Source organism: Microcebus murinus, chromosome 12, assembly GCF_040939455.1.
Source record: "Microcebus murinus isolate Inina chromosome 12, M.murinus_Inina_mat1.0, whole genome shotgun sequence".
In the NCBI taxonomy this organism is placed as follows: Eukaryota; Metazoa; Chordata; class Mammalia; order Primates; family Cheirogaleidae; genus Microcebus; species Microcebus murinus.
The window spans coordinates 92,872,395-92,894,252 of NC_134115.1; the positions used below are offsets into that span (position 1 = coordinate 92,872,395).

Here is a 21,858-nt window from a genome sequence, read left to right on the forward strand (position 1 = left end):
CCCAGGTGCCACTGGGGCTGCGTGTGGCCTCAAGTCTGGGTTGTCCCGTTAGAGGTGGCCCGAGGGACTACTGGGCTAACGATGACAGCCGGGCCCCTCCACTGGGTGGTTTCATGTCCCCTGTCACCTCAAGGTGACCTGTCACTTTGTGGACACATGACCTCCCACTAGGCAGCTGGGGATTTTGGCCCCGTGGGGGCTTGGCTGCTCCCCCTCGCCATTCCTCCTTCCACCAACGCCAGCCGCCTGCTTCTCGGCCCCGGTTGAGTGCCCAAACGTGGTTCCTGCAGCCCTTCCCCGTCAAGCCGTGCACGGCCTGGCAGTCACCCTGGGAATGTCTGAAGTGGGTGTCATCATCGCCCTGCCTGCTGCTCCATCTTCCCGCCTGGGCGTCACCCCCACCCCCCACCCCCGCCTCCTCCCCCAGCTGGTCCTCCAGGAGGCCTGGCCGGCCCACCTGCAGGACACACCTGGCCCATCCCTGGGGCCGCCCCAACGAGAAGCGTGTGTTCCCAACAGGGGCTTCCTCCCCTGTGCAGCGGTCGGGCTCGAGGCCGTCCACACCTTGCAGCAGGAAGTGCCGGACACGTCAGGCAGCGTTGCTCCGTGCACCCCGTGCTGGGGCCCAGGGCCGGCGTCCCCTCCTCAGCCCGCTCTGGCCTCAGGGCCTCCTGCCCCACCGGGCAGGGCTTCCGGGCAACTGGACTCACCTACCGTCTGGGACCTGCCTGTCACCTGGGGGAGTCACCTGGAGCCCCGTCAGTGCAATGGACGGGACTGGGCTGGAAAGGCCACATAACGTGGCCATAGTGAGCTGGGCCGGGTCAGCGGGTCCTGTGTTCAAATCCTGGCTCTGCTCCCTCCTGCATCAGCCCCTGGGAAGCCACTGCCCCCCAGTCCCCACCTTGCAACAGGATGAGAGTCCCTGCCGCCCGCTGAGGGTTGAGGGGACCCTGAGCAGGCCGTGGCAGGCACCTGGTGCCAGCCAGCGCCCAGGGCCCAGGCTGGCCTTCGGGCCGTGGTCAGGGGGTGCCCCGTGGGCTGTGCCCTGACAGCTCTGGGGTGGGACGTGGGGTGAGGACCCCGAGTGCCTTCGGAGGGGAGCAGGGCAGACCGCAGTGTCCCACCTGGCCTGGCGCAGGGGTGAGGGCCGCGCGGAGGGCAGGGCTGTGGCCAGGAGGGGACAGCCAGCCCCTCCAGCAGTCGCCTGCTCCTGGCTCCTCCCTGCCCCCCACGGTGACTGTCACTGTTGCTGTTACTTCTGCCAAAGCAGCTGCAGGACCGCGGGGTGCTGGCATCGCTCCTGGATGGGGGCGCCCTGGCAGGGGCGGGGGCGGGCGGGCCGGCCGTGCCACTGCGGCGGGGAGGGCGGGGCGGGCGGGGCGACGGTTCCGCCTGGCTCCGCCCCCATCGCCTCCCGCCGCCGCCGCCGCCGCCGCCAGGGCTCCCGCAGAATGGCTCGGGCCAAGCTGCCGCGCTCACCCTCCGAGGGCAAGGCGGGCCCGGGGGGCGCCCCTGCCGGCGCCGCGGCCCCAGAGGAGCCGCACGGGCTCAGCCCGCTGCTGCCGGCCCGCGGCGCGGGCTCCGTGGGCAGCGACATGGGCCAGAGGTAGGGGCCGCGGGCCTGGGGCTGCTTCGCTTCCCGCGCACCCTGCTCGCTCGCGCGCTCGCTCGCTGCACCTGCCGCTCGCCGCCGCGGGGTGGGGGAGAGGGGCGGCCAGGTCTCCGCTGCGGGCCGCACCGCTGCGCCCCGTGCCCGGCCAGCCCCGAGCCTGCGGGACTCGCGCCGCCCCTCTCCGCGGCTGAGCACGCGGGGTGTCCAGGCAGGACCCCGGGAGGAGGAAGTGGACCCGCCGAGCCCTGTCCCACGGGGGCCGCTCCTGTCGGCTCCGCCCGGGGAGGCAGGGCCGGCCCCACGCGAGGGGAGGGGGGGAAGGCCCAGGCAGGTCGGGACTCGCGCGCCCGGCTCCGCAGACCCGGGCTGGACAGCGGGCTCAGGCCGTGGGGGCGGCCCGCGGGGGCAGGCCCGGCAGCGTGCAGGAGGCCTGCCCAGGGATGGAGCCCGCCAGGGTGGGTGGGCGCCCCTCCCCTCCCCCTGGGGCCCGTCAGCCAGCTCAGGGTGGGGTGCGGCACCCCCATTTCCCGGATGAGAACACGGAGGCCTGGTCCGCAGTGCGTCCCCGCCGGCACCCCCGAGCCAGCGAGCTGGTGCTGTGGGGGCTGCGATGAATCAGACCGGCCGGTGTGGGCACACGCGTGGGCGCACGCTGCCTGCGGGGAGAGGTGCACGCCGGGCTGGGGCAGGAGCGCAGCCCTCCTGGGGCGCTGAACCTGGGGACATGGGGGGGGGAGATGGACTGGGCCTTCCAGGCAGAGGGGCAGCGTGGCCAGGCCTGGGGGACGGCCAGGCATGGCTGGCGAGCCAGGGCCCGGCAGATGGCAGGGGCGAGGGTGCCCGAGCCTCCCCTGTCCCGCACCCGGCCACGCTGTCCGGGCCCCTTCCTGCACCCCGCTTCTGGCTCCTCGTGGCACCCCGGGGGGCGATGGGTGCCGCCCAGCTGTGTTCCCACCGCTTGAGGCCAAGCGCCTCGCTGTGGCCCCACCCTGGGGGCCGGACCCCGTCCTGTCCCTGGGCCCCCTGGACACCGAGGGGCCGGAGATCCCAGAAGCTCCACTGGCAGGCGGCCTGGCCACCCCTGCTCCTGTGGGACCCACAGAGCGACGGCCGGCCCAGCTGCCTCTCAGCCCTCAGCGCAGCCCAAGGCCACCTCCTCCAGGAAGCCCTCTCCAAGGTCACTCCTGGCCCTGTGGGCCACTGACTGTGCTGACCCCTCCACGTGGGTGGCCTCGCTCTGTCCCCCTGGCCAGCCTCCTTCTGCAGAGCAGAGACGGGGGAGCCGTCCACACGGCCGGGCCGGGCCCTGCAGTGTGCTCTCCTGAGCGTTCGGTGCCCTCCGCAGCGAGCAGTAGGGAGCCAGTGCAGGTTCCTGAGCAGAGGAGGACTTGGCAGATGAGCCGTTTGTGTACGTGGGTCTACCGAGGGTTCTGGGCGAGACCGGAGCAGGGAGGGGGCGTGTCCGCCGCCAGAGGGGAGGAGGACTCAGCCTGCGGCCGCCATCCTGCGTGCCTGGGCCACCTAGGGGCCCCCAGGCTCCCTCAGCCCCCAGCTGGGCCACAGGGAGGTGGAGGGAGGGGTCTCCACTGTCCCCAAGGACTGGCCACAGGTGGGGGAGCCACCCCTGCCACGGGTCTTCCCCATCCCCCGGCCCAGCCTGGGCCCCCACACTGTCTCCAGCGTGAGCCGGGGGTGGGGGAGGGGTGAGGACGCCTGACCCGGGTGGGGGGTAAGAGCCCCCCATGGGACAGGCGCCACCACGCCGCCAGCGTGCAGGCCCCACCCCTTAGCGCCCCCACCGGCCCTGGGCCTGGTGGCCTCAGCCTCCCGGGTGGGGTCTCCCAGCCTCACATTTGACGGGTCCCGACTTACGCCTCAGCGCCCCACAGTGCACTCAGGACACGGTCCCTGCACCCACGCCTGGCCTGCGTGGCTGGTGTCCCCGGGAGTCCCTTCCTGCTGTCTCCCCAGTGAGCACATGCGTGTGCCCCGAGTCCCGCTGAAGGAGCCCCTGCCACTCAGCCTGAACCCTGGCCCTAACCCGTGGTGCTCACTCAGTGGCACTAACGTGACGTGGCGTCTTTCTCTTGGTGCACCCACTCATTTCCCTCCTGCCCGGGCCTCCCGCCCCGCCCCTGAGTTTCCCATCGCCCCCCCACATGCACCTGTCTCGGTGGCTGCTTTGTCCTGGACCCGGCTGGCCACAGGCAGGTGCAGGGCGTGTCCTAGTCCCGGGGGGACGCGACCCCTCGCTGAGCGTGAGTGACTGCTGGCGCCGTGGCAAAGCGCCAGGCGGGGCAAAGACAGCGGAAACCGATTCCCCCGTGCAGGTCTGAAGGTCCCAGGTCACGGCGTGGGCGTGTCTCCTCCCTGTGTCCTCGCCGCCGTCCCCCCACCGTGCCTGTCGGCGTCCTGATCCCCGGTTTTTACGAGGCCCCAGTCGGACGGGATCAGTCCTGGGAGTGAGGGCTTCAGCATGTGGGTTTGGGGGACACAATGCGCCCAGAGCAGGTGCCCCATGTGGCCCTGCTGAGACTCGAAGGCTTGGAGATCCGCGTGGGTGTGGAAGTTCCCAAACCCACCTGAGCACGGAACCCTCCTGTGAAGCTTCTCCTGGGCCTTGGGGTTCCCCGGTGCAGGGGAAGAGGACACCCAGTCCGCCTGGGGGAGCTGCTTCTCGGACACGGGGTGGCCGAGCCCATCCTCCCTGCAGGAGGCGGGTGTGTGGCAGCCCCTGGGTCCCCGAGCCCAGCCCCGCGGGACACAGGGGGAAGGCAGCACCAACCCCCCCCTCCAGCTGCCCATGGCTGCCACGCGGGGCTCAGACCTTCCCCACGGGGTGGCAGCGTCTGTGACCGGGCCACCCGTGTTGGCAGCTGACCCCGCTGTGGGGGAGGGAGGCTCCAGGGCTCCCACCCACCTGTGTCCCAGCCGTGTCAGGGCTGCAGCGTGGCTGGCAGAGGCACCGCGTGGTTCCCGGCCGCTATCGGGCCCAGTGGGAGCTGAGTCAGGCCCCGCAGGGCCATCTTGGGCCTGGACATCCCGAGGGGGCCCAGCTCTCTCCCCTCCCTCCTCACTCTGAGCTTGCCTGGCACGGTCTTTTGGTGATGGGGGGCTCGGGTCCTCAGCCGGGTCTGCGCAGACCAGCGGCGGCCACGCCCCTTTGCCCACTGGCAAGCGGGCAGGACCCTCCAGCTGTGAGGTGGCCCTCGGGCCGTGTGAGGTGGACAGCGGGGCCAGAGTGACAGGCAGAGTGACAGATGGGTAGTCAGGTCCAGGAGGAGTGTGGTCAGGAGGGGGAGGGCTCGCCCTCCCCTCCCCGAGGCCCTGCCCCGGGTGCAGTTGACAGGGAGGACAGGAGGCAGTGCAGCCACATGGGCTGTGTCTGTGTCCCAGGGCCCGGCCTCCCCACGGCCCCGGCAGCCCCAGCCCCAAGCTCAGGGCAGCAGAGGGACCTGAGGCAGGCAGGACGCAGGGTCTGCCAGCACCTCCCGGTGTCCCCACGGCTCAGGCCTGGCTAAGCCCGTGTTGCCTGCGTGCGCTGCTGGCCTGGCCAGGGCTTGGCCTTCCCGGTGTGTGTCCGGCTTCTGCCTCGCCCACCCAGGGCCCTGCCAAAGAGGGCAGGGAGCCTGCACCTGTGTCCCAGGCTGTGTGGGAGGCTGACCCCTCTCTGCAGGCCGGCTCCCTCCTCCCTGCCTGTGTAGCCTTGGTTAGGCAGTGGTCCTCTCTGAACCTTCGTTTCCTTTTCTGGGAAATGATTGCTTTGAGCATTAAAAGACAAAAGCCCCTTGGAGCATTAAAAGCCCCTCTGAAGTCCTTTGAGGAGGAGCTGGCCCAGGCCTGGCACGTAGAGCAGGCAGAGACCCTCTGCACCCCACCCTGCCCAACCCCTGCACAGGCTGCACCTCCAGAGCCCTCAGCCCCCGCCCAGCTTGCTGCCCAGGGCCGGCCACGCCCTCCTGCCAGCCAGACTGGGACGAGCCAAGGCCAGGCTGCCTGGGCGGCCTGGAGCGGTGTCACTCCCCACCCTGGCCGGTCCTGTCACTAGAGGCCTGACTTTGGTGTAGGGCAGGGGGGAAGCCGGCAGCCCTCAGAGCCGGAGCCCGGGCAGGCCGGGCGCACCTGAGCCCTGCCTGGCCGCCCGGCTGCGCGGTGCCAGCTGGGACTCCCTGGGTGCTGGAGCTGCCTCTGCTCCTCCCGGACGCCGGGGTCAGGCGGGCCCAGCCAGGTTGCGTGCTGGCACCTGCTCCCGAGTGTCACTGCTTGGCTGCAGGCGGGTGGCTGTGGCCTCAGGTGCGGCTGTCGCCCCGTCTGGCCCAGGCGCAGGGTGGGGGGCATGTGCGGGGCGGGCTGCGCTGCTTTCTCGGTCCCCACCCGCCGTGCCCAGGCGCCCCTAGTCAGGGTGTGGGGGGACGGGCGCCCGCTTCCCGGCCAGAGCTCCCTGCACGTCTGCGCCCACCGGTCCTGCCGCCCCGCCACCGCCCGGCGCTGCCGCGCTGACCGTCCTCTGTGTGCCCAGGCCTCCCGCGGAAGAGCTCAGCCCGCAGTCCTCCCTGTCTCAGTAAGTGCCTGGCGGGGCAGGGCTGGCTCGGCGGCAGGCCCGTGTCCCCACACGCCTGGAGCACCCGCAGCAGGTGCTTCTGCGCTGAGTGCGCTGAGTGTGGTCTGGACAGCAGTGGGCCCTCGGGGACTCCTGGAGAGGAAACGGGGTCCCCTGCCGTGGTGTCCTCGGCCCTCGAGAGCAGCTAGAGGCGGGAGCAGGGACCCGCCCCAGGGCTGACAGGGACAGGCACGCAGTGGCTGCTGGGGCCCCGGCCTCCCGGAGGCTGTGCCCGTCCCACTGTGTGCCCAGCTGTGCCCGGGCTCTGCTGCCGCGGTTCCTGGCTGCCTCTGAGATCCGGTCAAGTGGAGCGAGGCTCTGCGGCCAGGGCAGCCACGCCCGCCCCCCGCACCTGGCCTGTCCAGTGGGGCCTCCACACGACTGCTACTTGCATTGATTGACAGTCGGCAGCGGCAACCGCCTGAGCCCTCCTCCAGGCCCCTCCCTGCAGGCAGCCTGGGCCGGTTACCGTCCCCCTGGAGCCCAGGAGGCAGGGAGGCCGGGGACATAGCCCTGGCCACGTGTCTGCCCTTTCCGGGCCCCTCGCTGGGCACACTCTGCCAGGCTCAGAATAGCCGGGCTCAGGGTTGGCACCAGGCCTGGGCCCGGCCTTCCCTGCCCGCCCAGCGCTGTGAGCAGAGGCCTGCGTGCCGCCCCTGGGCACCTGCGGAGGGGCGCCTGTCGTGGGCCGCGCCCGACCTCTGCCCCGTGTGAGTGCAGGGCTGTGGGGGCCGGGCAGCCTGTGTTCAAGCTCCTCCAGCACGGGCCATCTGTGCGGGGCCACCTGCCAGGAATGCCCCGGCCGGCCCAGTCGGCGGGGACGGCTGCAGCCACCCGGCCTCTGCCTGCCCTGCTTGTCTGGGGCAGCCAGGCCCCTCCTCAGAGGCCCCTGGTGGGGGTGGGGCCTCCTCAGGCCCCCTGTGTGGCGAGACCCTGGGCACGGGTCCCAGTGGGCACGGCTGCACGTGGGGCCCAGTCCCGGGTCCGACACAGCCGAGGACGGGGCAGAGCTGCTGCCTGGGTCTGTCCACTCTGCTGTCCTAAGGGGGAGGGGGCCTGGGGCCCTAGACCCGGCACTTCCTTGGACCTCCCTCCCCGTGACCCAGGGAGGGGGCCCTGGGCCTCAGCCTCATCCCTGCAGGGGTGGGGCTGGCAGGTCCCTGCAGCAGAGCTCGGGGAGCGCACCCTGCGGGCTCCGGGTCCTCACAGTGCCAGGCGTGAGCCCCACACGCGGTCCCGAGGACAGCACCACCCCAGAGCCGGGGTCGGGGCTCTGCCTGTCGAGGGCTCAGGGATCTCGGCCTGACCCGGGTGCACATGGCACCGTTGGAGGCCCGAGCTCCCTCCGCCTCCCGGCGCGGCCAGGCCCACCCCACGCGGGCCGTCAACCTTGTTCCCAGGCCGGGAGCAGCTGGCCGTGCGCTTGGCCGCCTGTTACTCGGCCTGGCCCCGTGGGGAGGGGGCGTCGCGCACCCGGGCGGGGGTGGGGTCCTGCAGCTGCCCTGTGGCCACTCGGGAGCCGGGAGCAGGACAGCGTCATCCGTGTTGGTGAGGAGCCTGGGACGCACAGAGCGTTTAGATCCCCCTCCCCTGCCTGCCCACCAGCTGCCCTCGCGACTGACCGCGCCAGCCAGGGCTGTGGCCACAGGCGCCCTGAGCTTCCTCGAGGAGGACCAGACCACACCGGTCGCCTCAAACGTGCTCCTTGGCGAGACGATCGTTTTTAACCTGCTTCTGTGGTGGCGCTGGGAGGCGCCCCGGTCACAGTTCGTCAGTTTCCGGGGCGCTGCAGGGCGCCCGCCTAGTGGGGAGCCCCGTCTGCCGGGCCCCAGGGCTCCTCTGGCTTTGCGTGGCCGTGCTTTCCCCCGAGGCCGGGCACCACCGCTGAGCGCCCTGGGCTGCCGGGTGGCCGTCCAGATGGTGTCCGCAGCCGCCCGGCTGGGTGCTCACCCGAGGGCCGGCCAGGGCAAGAGGGTCCCAGGTCAGCCCTGCTGAGCCGCTGGGGCCTGGGCAGGGGCTTCAGTTTAGAATGTGTGAGGTGGGGGTGTCGCTGCGGGGCAGCCCTGGGGGGGCCCAGTGAGCGGGGTCGGGCGTCCCCGGTTTCCCGGCCACGAAGGAAGGCAGAGCCCAAGCCGCTGTCTCCGTGGTCTCGTGGTCTCGGCATGTGGCTGCATTTTCTGAGGCCAGCCCAGGTCTGGGTGTGGGCTGCGGGGGGACATGCTGGGGGGGGCAGGGTGGAGCTTCACTCACCCTCAGAGGCCAGGCGGGACCCTTGGGAGTTGGGAGGTCAGGGTCAGAGGTGAGCCCAGGTAGGGCCATGTGGGTGGGAGGCAGGCGGGGCTGGTGGACAGGCAGGAAGGTCCCTACGGTGATGTCCAGTGAGACCGGGCAGGGAGGACAGGGGCAGACAGAGGGTTTGGCAGGACCCTGTCACTGCAGCCCCAGGCTGGGGGTGTCCACTGCGGGGAGGTGGGCAATGTCGGGAGGGCAGCAGAGCCCTCTGGCCTGGGGGTCCGAGGGGCGGCCCGGGGAGGGGCTGCAGGTTGGAACCAGAATTCTGAGGGAGGGGGGCTCCGGGAGAACCTATGGTTGAGGTGGGGGGAGGGAGCCAAGGTGAATGGGGGAGGGGAGAACCAGTGTGGGGGGTGCTGAGAGGCCCAGGAGGGTGTGAGAGAGGGGCAGGGGACAGGAAGACCCCCCAGCTCGGCCTTTGCTGCTCATGGCAGGAGAGTGGCGGGGAAGGGGTGTCCTGGGAGGCCCCCGGCCACCGCGTCCTGGCTGTGGGGCGGTGGGGCGGGTGGAGGGGCTCCACCCAGACGCCTCCCTCGGGCCCCAGGACAGGGCCCGCCTCGAAGCCGACACGGGCCTCCGTCCCGTACCTTGGGTGTCAGGTGCGCGGGGGCAGGACGGGCGTTCCAGACACTTCTGGAGGTGTCGGGCCACCTCCTCACGGGGGCAGTGACGTCAGGCTTTCAAACTCGGTTGAAGAGAGCAGGGCCCACGCACGGCCCGGAACCTTCTCGGAGCCCAGAGGGCCCCGGACGCTGAACAGGCGGCGGCCGGCGGGCCCCGGGGTGCCGGGAGGAAGCTTCTGGAGGGCCAGGCCTGTGCCGTCTTCTGGGGTGCCGAGGCCCTGCCCGGGGCCTGTCCTTGGTCCTCTAATTCGGGAGGCGGCGGGCGCAGGGCCCCGGCCTGTCCCCCGAGGGACCCCATGGCGCGCTCCCCGCAGGGTGCAGGTGGAGTTCTACGTCAACGAGAACACCTTCAAGGAGCGGCTCAAGCTGTTCTTCATCAAAAACCAGAGATCCAGTGAGTGGGGCCTTGGGGCGTGGGGGGCTGGGCGCGTCCTCGGGGAGGGCAGGGCGGGGTGCGGGGCGCCCCCTCTCGGCTCCCCGCCCGAGGCCACTGCCCCTGAGCCCCGCCCGCAGGCCTGCGGATCCGGCTGTTCAACTTCTCCCTGAAGCTGCTCACCTGCCTGCTCTACATCGTGCGGGTCCTGCTGGACGATCCGGACCTGGGGATCGGCTGGTGGGTGACCCGAGGGGCTGGGGGGCCGGGGTCCCCGGACTGAGCTCCCCACCTGGGCCCCCCATCATTGCCGGGCTGATGGGGTCCCCGGGGGAGGCCCGTGGCCAGCACCTGCTGGGCCCCTGGGAGCCCTGTGCCCGGGGCCTCTGGGAGTCCTTCCCATCCCGTGTGACCCCACATCCCAGTGTCCATCCCTGGACGCTGTCCCCGGGTCCCCACCGACTGGCTCAGCGTGGGGTGGGGGCCCATCGTAGACCCACTGCCGCGACCGTGGGTGCAGGTGGACGGACTTGGGAAGGTCCGAGGACAGGCCGGAGGGTCTGGAATAGGTCTCCCCCTTCGCGTGGGGTCTGGGAGGGGACTCCCCTCGGTCCTGCGGGTTGCCCGGGCCCCTGCGGACAGCCCTGCCGCCCTGGGCCCAGCGCCTCTGCAGGGTCTGCCCACCCCCCATGGTTGGTCGGGGACACCACGGGCTGCAGCAACCACAGGAGGGTCCTGGGACCTTCCCGCCGGTCTGGGAACTGCTGCCGCCGCTGCTTGGAAAGGTGTGGTCTCCAGCCCTCAGTCCCGGCGGGAAGCCCCTTGTCCTTTCCGAGAGCCACCGGGACCTTCTCTCTGTGCCAAGGACGCCGTGGCTCCTCCTCCGCCACGTGCTGGTCCCACGAGCACGGCCAGGTTGCCCCGAATCCCGTCTTTGGAGACTCACCCGGGTCTCTCGCTGGCCTCTGCACTCCGTGTCCCCCCTCTCGTCCCACCTCTTGCGCCCTTTCCTTCCGTCTTCGAGCTCCAGGGATTCCTCCTCACAGCCCCTCCCCACGGCCCTGCAGGGCGGTGCCCTCGTCCCTTCCGGTCCCGTTTCCTCCGCTGCTCAGGCTGCTTCTCCTGAGCCCGCGCTGGAGAACCCTCTGTCCCATGCCAGTGGATTCCGCAAATGTCTGGCGATGCTCAGTGCTGGTTACACTCGAGCGCCCAGGCGCCGGGCGGTGCAGTCGGGTGTGGGGCGTGGTCGTCGCTGCTGGGATCTGTGAAGCCTCCAGCACGGGGGCTCTGCTCCGGCTCCTCAGAGCGGGCTCTTCCCTGCAGGGCAGGTCCTGGCTGCCTGCGGATAAGTTTTCGCTCAGCCCCTTCTCATCTGATGCCCACTCACGGGGCCTGGCGTCCCCGGGAGAGTCCTCACTCACCCTCTCCTGAAAACACCCTTCTGTCTTCGTCCAGTCAGAGGAGGGCGGAACCCACCGTGGGGGTTTGAGCAGGAGAATGAGGTGCTACCTGACGCTCAAACCACCTTCCTGGGTTCATCCCACCCTGTCCGCGTCCCGAGTCTCCCGGGGCCTCTGGCTTCCCATCCCTGTAGGGCCTGGGTCACTGCATCCATCCCCCATTCCCCAGCACCACTGGGGCACATGGGTGGGGGGTGGATATATGGGAGGACGGATGGAGGGGTGGAAGGATGGAGGGAAGGAAGTGTAGATGGAAGGAAGGAAGGGCAGGTGGGTGGTGGATGGAAGGACAGATGGAGGGATGATGGATGGAGGAAGGGAAGAAGGGATGAATAGATGATGGAAGGAGGGGTGGAAGAAGGGAAAGAGGTGAGGATGGAGGGAAGGAGGATGGATGGGGGATGGAAGGAAGGAAGGAAGAGCAGGTGGGTGGTGGATGGAAGGATGGAATAAGGGAAGGACAGATGGAGGGATGGAAGGATGGAGGGAAGGAGGAGTGGATGGAGGGATGGATAGAGGGCAGAAGAGATGAATGAATGATGGAAGGAAGGGCAGAAGAAGGGAAGGAGGGGTGGATGGACAGAGGAGGGATAGAGGGAGGGAAGGAAGAAGCTATGAATGGAGGGATGGATGGAGGAGTGGAAGGAGGGAAGGATGGAGGGAAGGAGGAGTGGATGGAGGGAAGAATGGATGGAGGGAAGAATAGATGGATAGAGGGAAGGGCAGATGAATGGAGGGAATGAGGGATGAATGGAGGTAGGGAGGGAAGGATGATGTTGAGTGGCCAGACACTGCTGTGGGCATTGAGTTTCAAGAACCCCAGAAGGCTCGGGGAAAGTGTCAGTTAAGAGGAAAGAGGGGAGGACCTGGCCATCACCATGGCGCTGTGAGCAGTGAGGTCCCATGGTCAGTGGCCCTGGCATCGCTGGCAGTCTGGGCAGAGCCAGCGTGTCTGGGTCCAGGTGGCTTGGAGACACCTGTCCTCAGCAGTGGCTTGGGGAGGTGCCTCTTTGAGTCAGCATCTCGGGGTGGGCGCCCCACCCCCTGTCTCACAGGCACCGTCCAGCCCATTTGGGGCTGCTCCGGCCTCCGGGAGCCCCTGAGTGACCCATGTCTATCTCTGGCCAGCAAGTCCCCTCCCCGGAGCCCGTCACCATCAGCACAGGCAGAATCTGCCTCCGAGTGCCCAGCTCTGCCCCGAGCAGCACCCCTCGCTGCCAGGCTCTGGGGGGCGGATGTGGGGTGTGTTGTCCTGTCCTGTCTGCTGGGCTGGGCAGAGACCACCGCCCACCTCCCCCTGCAGGCTCTGGGGGGGCACCAGGCCCGTGGAAATGTGGGACATGGGCACAGCCCCAAGGCAGGGGCGGCCCTGGGTGGTGGGTGGGTGTCCTCCAGGCCCCCCGTCCCCCGGCAGCCCTGGGAGGGGTCCTTGGGGCAGCGCTGGAGGGGCCTCGGCTGGGCTCTGTCTCTCCGCAGCTGGGGCTGCCCGAAGCAGAAATACACCTTCAATGAGTCGTCCCCCGAGATCAACTGGTGAGTCCTCTCCGGCCGGCAGTGGCCGGACCGCTCAGAGGCCCAGGGCCGGGCGGGGTGGGGAGGACGGAGGTTCAGGCAGCCCAGACCCTGAGGGCCCGTGCCCAGCCTCAGCCTGTCCTCCGCTACGGTTCCCCAAGGACACATCCAGCTGCACCCCAGACCCTAGCTCTGGTCAGCGCTGGGGACGACCCCGTCAGAGGGGAGCGTTAGAGAATTACAAGTTCTGAGCCTACGATCCTCCCCGTTACCTGTCACAAGCCGGCCGTGCAGCCCCTGAGACCACTGACACCCCCGAGTCTGGCCGGGCTCAGCCCCAGCAGCCGTCGGGGGAGGGGAGACTCGGGGAGGGGCGTCTTGTCCCTTCATCATCCTGCAGCCGTGGAAAGTGGGTGCCCCAGACGGCCCGTGGGAAGTGACTCCACAGCAGCCAAGGTGCCAGGCCCAGAGTTTGAGACATGTCCCCAGACCTCGCCAGCCTTGTCCCCAAACCCCTGTCTGCACCAGAGCAGGGCAGGCTGCCCCCTCAGCCTTCTCCCTGTGCCCACGGCCTGCCTGTGCGAGGCTCAGGGGACCCAGGAGGCAGAGTGAGAGGTCAGACGTCCCTCCCCTCCAGGGACACGTGTGGGAGCCTGTCCCTAGCAGCCCAGGTGAGAACAGGGGGCCGCCCAGGCCAGCCGGGACTCGGCTGCACTTGCCCCTGCGTGTCCACAGGGGCACTGGGCCACGCTGGCCCTGGCCGCACAAGTGCTCCTAGGGGCCCTGCCCCCTCCTCCCTCCTCAGGGCCCTTCCTTCCACCACATCCTGGTCCCCCGCAAGGGCCAGGAGGGCGCCCTTGGTCCCAGTGAGCAGCAAACGCTCGGGGCCGGCAAAGGCCCAGTGGTCACTGCTGTGGCCTGGTGGTGGCTGGGGGATGCTAGTGGCTGCAGTGTCCCCTGTGCTGTCCCCTTCTCTCCCCAGGGCTCCCATCCTGTGGGTGGAGAGGAAGATGGATCTGTGGGTGATACAGGTGAGTGCCCACTCCTCATGCCTCCTGACTGCAGTGGGGTTCAGTGAGCACTGAGGACCGACCTAGGCTCAGTGAGCACTGAGGACTGACCCAGGCTCAGTGAGCAGGGACCCAGACTCAGTGAGCACTGAGGACCGACCTAGGCCCAGTGAGCACTGAGGACCGACCCAGGCTCAGTGAGCAGGGACCCAGGCTCAGTGAGCACTGAGGACTGACCTAGGCCCAGTGAGCAGGGACCCAGGCTCAGTGAGCACTGAGGACCGACCCAGGCCCAGTGAGCACTGAGGACCGACCCAGGCCCAGTGAGCACTGAGGACCGACCCAGGCCCAGTGAGCACTGAGGACCGACCCAGGCTCAGTGAGCAGGGACCCAGGCTCAGTGAGCACTGAGGACCGACCTAGGCTCAGTGAGCAGGGACCCAGACTCAGTGAGCACTGAGGACTGACCCAGGCTCAGTGAGCAGGGACCTAGGCTCAGTGAACACTGCGGACTGACCCAGGCTCATAGAGCACTGAGGACTGACCCAGGCTCAGTGAGCAGGGACCCAGGCTCAGAGAGCACTGAGGACTGACCCAGGCCCAGTGAGCAGGGACCCAGGCTCAGTGAACACTGAGGACTGACCCAGGCCCAGTGAGCAGGGACCCAGGCTCAGTGAGCACTGAGGACTGACCCAGGCTCAGTGAGCAGGGACCCAGACTCAGTGAGCACTGAGGACCGACCCAGGCCCAGTAAGTAGGGACCCAGACTCAGCTGTTTTTCCCACAATTTTCCCAGGGACCCCTGAGGGTTCACTGTCCCCCCACCCCATCTGTTTCTCAGTCTAAATCTCTCCTTCCTACTGACCCACCTGTGTCCCTGAGGTTTTCTGGGGGCAGGCAGTGGGGGTGGGCAGCCCAGGCCAGGTCCTGGTGGCTCCTGGTTGTGTTCCGGGCTCTGCCAGCTGCTCGGCTCTGAGTGGTTGATCTGGTCCGCGATGGACCTCACATTTCCACCTGAGACCAGGCAGGGTCTGTCGCCCTCCCAGCCCCGCAGGACTGAACTCCGAGGGGTCGGTGGGAGCCCCTGAGAAGCCCGGGGCTCCTGCCCAGCCCGACCCCATGGGGCACCGCAGAGCCAAGTGGTTGGGTGGCAGGCGGGGCCAGCCCGGTGCCTTCCCGCGAATTGCACCGCAGCCCCGTGGCTCTTGCCAGCTGCTCCAGGATGGAGGGGCCCCCACCTCCATCACACCCTAGGGAGCAGGCGTTTCTAGAGTCTGGCTCTCGGCCCCCGGAGGGGTCAGCTGCAGGTCGTGGCCGGCTGAGACCATCCTGACGTGGGCACCCCTGCCCCCATACACACCCTGGCCTCCTGTGGCGGCTCCGGTCGGCCCTGCTCGGGTCTGGCCGGCCCAGCCCAGCCAGCCAAGGCGCCTTTCCTCCCCGCCTCCCAGGTCATCGTGGCCATAATAAGCTTCCTGGAGACCATGCTCCTCATTTACCTGAGCTACAAGGTGAGTGCCCAGTGCCCCAGCACCCCTCCCCCAGCGCCCTCCCCCAATACCCTCTCCCAGCACCCCTCCCCCAGTACCCTCTCCCATCACCCCTCCCCCAGAATCCTCTCCCAGCACCCCTCCCCCAGTATCCTCTCCCAGCATTGCCAGTGCCCCCCAGCGCCCGCCCCCTAGCACCCCTCCCCCAGCATCCCTCCCCCAACGCCCCTCCCTCAGCACCCCTCCCCCAGCACCCCTCCTCCAGTGCCCCTCCCCCAGCACCCCTCCCCAACAGCCCTCCCCAGCAGCCCTCCCCCAACGCCCCTCCCCCAGCACCCCTCCTCCAGTGCCCCTCCCCCTAGCACCCCTCCCACAGTAGCCCTCCCCAGCACCCCTCCCCCAACGCCCCTCTCAGCACCCCTCCCCCAGCATCCCTCCCCCAGCACCCCTCCTCCAGTGCCCCTCCCCCAGCACCCCTCCCCCAGTAGCCCTCCCCCAGTGCCCCTGCTAGCACCCCCTCCCCACAGCCTCCACCCCGTCCCCAGTGCCCGCCCTGAAGCCCACTCTGTCCCCAGGGCAACATCTGGGAGCAGGTCTTCCGAGTCTCCTTCGTCCTGGAGATGATCAACACGCTGCCCTTCATCATCACGGTGGGTGCGCCCCTCTGCGCGGCCCAGTGCGGCGCGGGCGGCCGGCTGCTGACCCGTCTCCCCCACAGATATTCTGGCCGCCGCTGCGGAACCTGTTCATCCCCGTGTTCCTCAACTGCTGGCTGGCCAAGCACGCGCTGGAGAACATGATCGTGAGCCGTGGGCGCGGGCCCCTGGCCTGGGTGGGACCCTGCGGTGACCGGGAGGGAGGCCGGTGACTGGCAGACACAGCCGGTCCCTGTCACGATAGAATACCCGGGTCAAGCCTCAGATTCCCCCTTCCCAGGAAGAGGCAGCCAGGAGACCCAGGGCCGCAGAGACTGGGGCCACGGCAGGCCACGCCTTGTGACCCAGGGCCACGGCAGGCCCCGGGTTGTGTCCTGCTGGCAGCTGAGGGGGCATCGTCCTCAGCCGTGGCCCTATCCCTGCCCTGGCTGTGAAATGAAGCCACAGCGCTGGGCGCAGTCCCTACCCCCCACCCCGCCCCTCGCCTTACCCTTCCCCCAGGGTGCCGGGGGATGGGGCGCAGGGGCCCTGCCCGCTGACAGCCGCGTGCCTTCCGCAGAACGACTTCCACCGCGCCATCCTGCGCACGCAGTCGGCCATGTTCAACCAGGTCCTCATCCTCTTCTGCACGCTGCTGTGCCTCGTGTTCACGGGGTGAGAGCCCCGCGCGGGGGATGCGGGGAGGGCCCAGGTGGCCAGGCACCCTCCCCGGCAGAGCTGGGGCAGGAGAGGCCCAGGAAGCCCGGAGCCCACGGCCCTGGTACACAAGTGGCCCACGGAGTCCAGCTCCTCCCACCCTGGTCTGGCCTCCTGGCCTGTGGCCTTGGGACCCGAGGAGGGGACGGGTCCCAGGCCAGGCAGGGCCTTTTGGTGGAGGCCCAGCTGAGAACAGCAGCCAGGGGTGGGTGGGGGCTAGGCCCCCTCCCAGTGGATTTCCTGGGGTCCGGGAGAAAGCCACCAGGCGGGAAGGGGGCCGAGAGGGGATCAGATGGGAACTGGGGCCAAATTTCGGGCCGGAGCTGGGCTTAGGCACCGTCCTGGGGCCAGGGGCTACTGGGGATCGGGTGAGGCCTTGGGGACAGGGGTGGGGACTCTGCCGTCCCACCTCGCTCAGGCGCAAACGGTCAGTGGGGGGCCACCCTGGTGGCCGGGTCCAGCCGTGCCCACCTCCCCGTGCCCAGGACCTGCGGCATCCAGCACCTGGAGCGAGCCGGCGGGAACCTGTCGCTGCTGACGTCCTTCTACTTCTGCATCGTCACCTTCTCCACTGTGGGCTACGGCGACGTCACGCCCAAGATCTGGCCATCCCAGCTGCTGGTGGTCGTCATGATCTGCGTGGCCCTGGTGGTGCTCCCCCTGCAGGTGGGCCCGGCCCCGCTGGGGCACAGGCGTTAGGGGCGCCAGGCCAGGGCGGCGTGTGCACTGGGCCTCCCGAGTCTTGAGGCCGGTGGTGCTCGGGGCAGTGAACCATGACAGGTCTCCCAGGTGGTGGCGGGTGACCCGCCCACCCAGGACCTGCGCAGAGGCCCTGGGGGCATGAGGGCCACCCAGCTGCTGCCCAGGCCCATCTGCTGGCCACGCCGAGGTTGGGGCAGGCGGGACTGGGCAGGGCAGGCAGAGGCCTGGGGGGACAGCTGCCCCAGGGCACGAGTGGACAGCCTGCACGGCCCTGTCACCCACAGTGGCACGTTCCCCAGGAGCGTGGGTGGAAGGGCCTGGAGGGCCGGGAGCTTTGGAAGAGCCGGACCCCAGGTGTACATGGGGGTTGGGGGAGACGGGCCCAGAGCACCCGGGACCCTCTGCTGGGCCTGCTCGGCCCTTGGCCGGAGTCTGCCCCGACCTTGGTGTCCAGGGCTCCCGGCCTCCCTCCTCTTCTCCCGTGTGAGGCGCCTGCCTCCCGCCTCCCCCGGGGCAGAGCAGGCGCTGAGGGCCTACTGTGTGCTGTGCCGGGACGCTCGAGGTGGCAGAGCCCCAGCATGACTCGGGGCCACGGCTGAGAGCTGGCGTGCGGCACTGCTTGCTCAGCCGGCACCAGCCGCCGCCACGCCCTGTCAGCGAGAAGAAAGGGTGTTCCGAAGGCCCCCCATCCTCCCGTGGGACCGAGCTCGGCAGTCACAGCCCCGGGAGGAGAGCAGCGCGGCCGAGCCCCACTCACAGACGCCCCCTGAGACGGCTCAGGGCTCCAGGCGCAGGGCTGGGCGTGGTCCAGGCATGGGGCGTGCGCCCCAGGGCTGCCGTCACAAACTGCCTCTGCAGGCAGCTCAGCAGCAGGAGCCGCCCTCTCGGCTCTGGGGGGCAGCAGCCCAGGTGTGCACAGGGTGGGGTCCTCTGCAGACCCGTGAGGAGAGTCCACCCCAGGCCCCTCCAGCCTCCTCGAGTGTGGCGGCGTCTCCCAGTCTCTGCCTGCGTCTCACGCAGCCTCCTCTGCGCCTGCCTCCTCACTGGATTTAGAGCCGGCTGACCCGGGTGGCCTCGTTGTGACCACTTACATCCGCAGGGACCGTTTCTACCCCGGTCACCTCGAGAGGTCCTGACGGATGTGAGTTTTAGGGGTCACAGTTGCACACGCTAGTTAGCTCCACTGACCCGCACCGCAGCTGGGAGGCTGCCGCTTTGCAGACGAGCAACCGAAGCCACACGGCCTGGGACCGGCGTGGGCTGACAGCTGGGCCCCACCCGGACCTCTTGCAGGGAAGCCGCTCTGTCCAGTGGCCCCTCAGCCTTGAGCACCTCCTGGCCGTGGACCCAGCTCTGAGCTTCCGGGCCACGGTGTCTGGTGCTGGAGCAAAGTAGGAGACAACCTCCCGTGCCCACAGCACGTGGCCGGCGCAGGTCAGCAAGGGTCTGTTGCCGCTGTTCCCGTGAAGGGTGTTGAATGAACAAGCTCAGAGCTTAGATGGCAAAGGCCGGAGACTTTCGCCTGCAGATATCAGACCTGAGCCCCGAGGCCCCCTGGCCCTAGGCCCAGGAGGGGTCAGCACCCTGGACAGCTCCGTGGCTGGCTCTGTGCTTGGGAGGCGCAGGCCAGGCCCCCAGACTGGCAGCCCCTTTGCCTTCCCTCAGGTGGGGTCCTGGCCGCCGGGGCAGGGTGCTCCCTCCACGCCTGGGGCCTGACCAGGCAGCGTCACCATGCACAAGTTCCCGCTGTCTGGGCTGGGACCTCACTTGCTGTCTCGGGGTCTGGGGAGAAGATCCGAAGTCCTCACGGTTACTGGAATGTGCCGCGCGCAGGCGCCGGGCGTCTGGGGTGGGGTCGGCCTTGCCACGCTGTGGGCTGCCCACGTGCTGGCCAGCAGGGACGCCCGCTCTGCTCCCCGTGGGGCCCGTGCCACACACACCCGAGGTCTCCCGACTGCCCCATTCCCGCCACGTCTCTGCCCGGGCTGCCCTCCTCCCCTGCGGGCTCGGCCTCGGTCCCTGCCGCTCGCTCGTGGGAAAGGCCCCGAAGTGTGGCCGACACCCCACGGCCGGCGCTCACCCCGCTCTCACCTGCAGTTTGAGGAGCTCGTCTACCTGTGGATGGAGAGGCAGAAGTCGGGGGGCAACTACAGCCGCCACCGGGCCCAGACGGAGAAGCACGTGGTCCTGTGCGTCAGCTCTCTCAAGATCGACCTCCTCATGGACTTCCTGAACGAGTTCTACGCACACCCCCGGCTCCAGGTGAAGCCCTTCGCCGAGGCTGCCAGACACCCACCTCCGAGGCCTCAGGGTCCTCCTGGCCCCAGAGTGGCCACCACCTCCGCAGGACCGCTGCGTGCTGGGCAGGTCCCTAGACGCCCCTGGGGCTGGGGCTGGGGCTGGGGCTGGGGCTCCCGCCTTTCCCTGTCTGATTGGAGAGCACAGTGCGCTCCAGCCGGCCGGGCGGTGGGCGTGAGGACAGCTGGAGAGCGGGCGGGCGGGAGTTTGTGCGGAGCGTCTGACCGCAGCCTGGCCGGCAGGACTACTACGTGGTCATCCTGTGCCCCACCGAGATGGACATCCAGGTGCGCAGAGTCCTGCAGATCCCTCTGTGGTCCCAGCGCGTCATCTACCTGCAGGGCTCTGCGCTCAAGGACCAGGACCTCATGCGAGCCAAGTGAGCTCTGTGGCAGGGCTGGGCCCCTTCCTGGGACGGGTGCCGCCAAGGGGCTGGGGGATGGGCCAGGCCCTCACGGCGGGGGTGCTGTCCTGGGCCGGCCCTCCCAGCGAGCTGCTCCAGGCTGTGGTCCCCAGGGCGGGGGTGGCCTGAGGCTCTTGGCCAGGTGTGAGTAGGGCTGGTGGGGGTGGGGTGTTGGGGGGGGAGTTGTCTCGTGGCCCCAGCCACGGCCCAGGTGAGCAGGACCTTGCACAGCTGCCCACTGGGGACTGCCCACGGGGCCAGCCCACCCAGCTGCGCCTCTGCCTCCCTTCTGCCGGGCAAGGGTCGGCCTTCGGGAACCCCCTCCCCCGCTCCAAGTGTGGGGACCTGTGTCGGGTTCCAGGAAGGCTCACAATAGAGCAGGGGTGGAGACTCGCCCGCTATGAGTCAAGGTGGGGGCATGGGGGCTGAGCGTGGAGCATCCTTTTAAAGACAAGTTGACAGAGTGACTTCAGGTCAGAGGAGTGCATTGTCACATGGAACTTTCCAGAACATGCTGGAACACGTTCTAGGACACTCCCCGGGAGCCCCTCCTGCCACATTTTCATTCCTGGAGCCTTGCCGTGTCCTTTGTGGCACTGAGTGGGTTGTGTGGGCCGAGGAGGGCAGGAGACCCAGCACCAGGGGCCCCTCTCTCCCCTTCCTAGAGCCCCTGGGGACCAGGTGCAGCCAGTTCTGGGGTCCTGTCCATGGTGTCCAGCTCTAGGCCGGTAGGGTGGGGCGAAGAGGTGCCTGTCCAGGCAGGGTCAGGCCCAGGGCGGTGGGTGCTGGTGATGGGGGGTAGCTGTCCTGGGCAGGTAGGGGACAGCTTCTTCTCAGCAGCCTGAGTCCTAGCGGGAGGACAGATGGAAGGGGTCACTCAGGTTACCTGGCTGGGGAGGGAACAGGGTCTCACCCCAAGAACCCGCCTCCCTCTGTGCCCAGCCCCGCCCTGGCTAATGGGGGCATCCAGAATGGGCACCCCCAGAAGCCGGCTGACGCCCAGGCCTGGTCAGCCCCAGTGCCCAGGTCATTGGCACACAGTGAGGTGGAGTCCCGACAGGCCCACCCCTTGCAGCCTCTGACACCTGGCTCCGAGCCCCCACATGGCCTCCTGCCACCTTCCTACCTGGACACCCAGGGACAAGGGGGGGCAGGGGTGGGGGTCTGTGAGGGGGAGGCACAGTGGGTCCCTGTTAATGCTGTGGCCTGGAGAAGCTGGGGACAGCTAGTGTCCAACTGCCTGTGCAATGGGGGACAGGCCTGGCTTGTGTGCCCGGTTGAGTGTCCGAGCTCAGCCCCTTCTGAGGGTCCCCCGAGCCGGCGCTCAGCCCCGGTGCTCTGCAGGATGGACAACGGGGAGGCCTGCTTCATCCTCAGCAGCCGGAACGAGGTGGACCGCACCGCGGCGGTGAGTGAGGTGCAAGCCCTGCCCAGCCCCCACGGCTGCAGCCCACACCCACCGGGCAGGGAGGGCCCCGAGGGCAGAGCCCCCCAGCTTGTTGCTGCTGCCCGCCTACTCACCTGCTGGCAGAGGCAGAGACATCCACACTGACCACTCCCTGCCCCACCTGTCAGGACCACCAGACCATCCTGCGGGCCTGGGCCGTGAAGGACTTTGCCCCCAACTGCCCCCTCTACGTCCAGATTCTCAAGCCCGAGAACAAGTTTCATGTCAAATTTGCCGGTACGTTTGGGGCGGGGGCACATGTGCACAGGGGTGAGGGTGTTGTGTGCAGGTAAGTGTGCACACAGGTGAGCGTGCACACAGGTGAGGGGGCAATGTGCAGGTGAGCATGCATATGGGTGTGTGCACAGGTGAGCATGCACACAGGTGAGGGTGCAGTGTGCAGGTGAGCATGCATACAGGTGTGTGCACAGGTGAGCGTGCACACAGGTGAGGGTGGAGTGTGCAGGTGAGTGTGCATATGGGTGAGTGTGTGCACAGGTGAGCGTGCACACAGGTGAGGGTGCAGTGTGCAGGTGAGCGTGCATATGGGTGTGTGCACAGGTGAGCGTGCACACAGGTGAGGGTGCAGTGTGCAGGTGAGTGTGCATATGGGTGAGCGTGTGCACAGGTGAGCATGCACACAGGTGAGGGTGCAGTGTGCAGGTGAGTGTGCATACGGGT

The 21,858-nt window shown here is 69.0% G+C and overlaps 1 protein-coding gene across 2 annotated transcripts in view; it reads left to right on the plus strand.

Annotated features, from left to right (window-relative positions):
• KCNT1 (potassium sodium-activated channel subfamily T member 1) overlaps positions 1–21,858 on the plus strand; it is a 59,216-nt gene that overhangs the window by 17,707 nt on the left and 19,651 nt on the right. The window contains exons 1-14 of one of the 2 annotated variants that reach the window (XM_076009190.1): positions 1,450–1,609; positions 9,445–9,524; positions 9,644–9,743; positions 12,440–12,496; positions 13,458–13,506; positions 14,937–14,996; positions 15,551–15,625; positions 15,694–15,777; positions 16,191–16,285; positions 16,813–16,987; positions 19,121–19,291; positions 19,570–19,706; positions 21,075–21,138; positions 21,306–21,414. In XM_076009190.1, the coding sequence (XP_075865305.1) occupies positions 1,455–1,609; positions 9,445–9,524; positions 9,644–9,743; positions 12,440–12,496; positions 13,458–13,506; positions 14,937–14,996; positions 15,551–15,625; positions 15,694–15,777; positions 16,191–16,285; positions 16,813–16,987; positions 19,121–19,291; positions 19,570–19,706; positions 21,075–21,138; positions 21,306–21,414 (1,411 nt within the window). In that variant the 5' untranslated portion in view covers positions 1,450–1,454. Of the gene's footprint in view, positions 1–1,449; positions 1,610–9,444; positions 9,525–9,643; positions 9,744–12,439; positions 12,497–13,457; positions 13,507–14,936; positions 14,997–15,550; positions 15,626–15,693; positions 15,778–16,190; positions 16,286–16,812; positions 16,994–19,120; positions 19,292–19,569; positions 19,707–21,074; positions 21,139–21,305; positions 21,415–21,858 lie in introns of those variants that run through there. The other variant, XM_012782084.3, reaches the window with a different exon arrangement.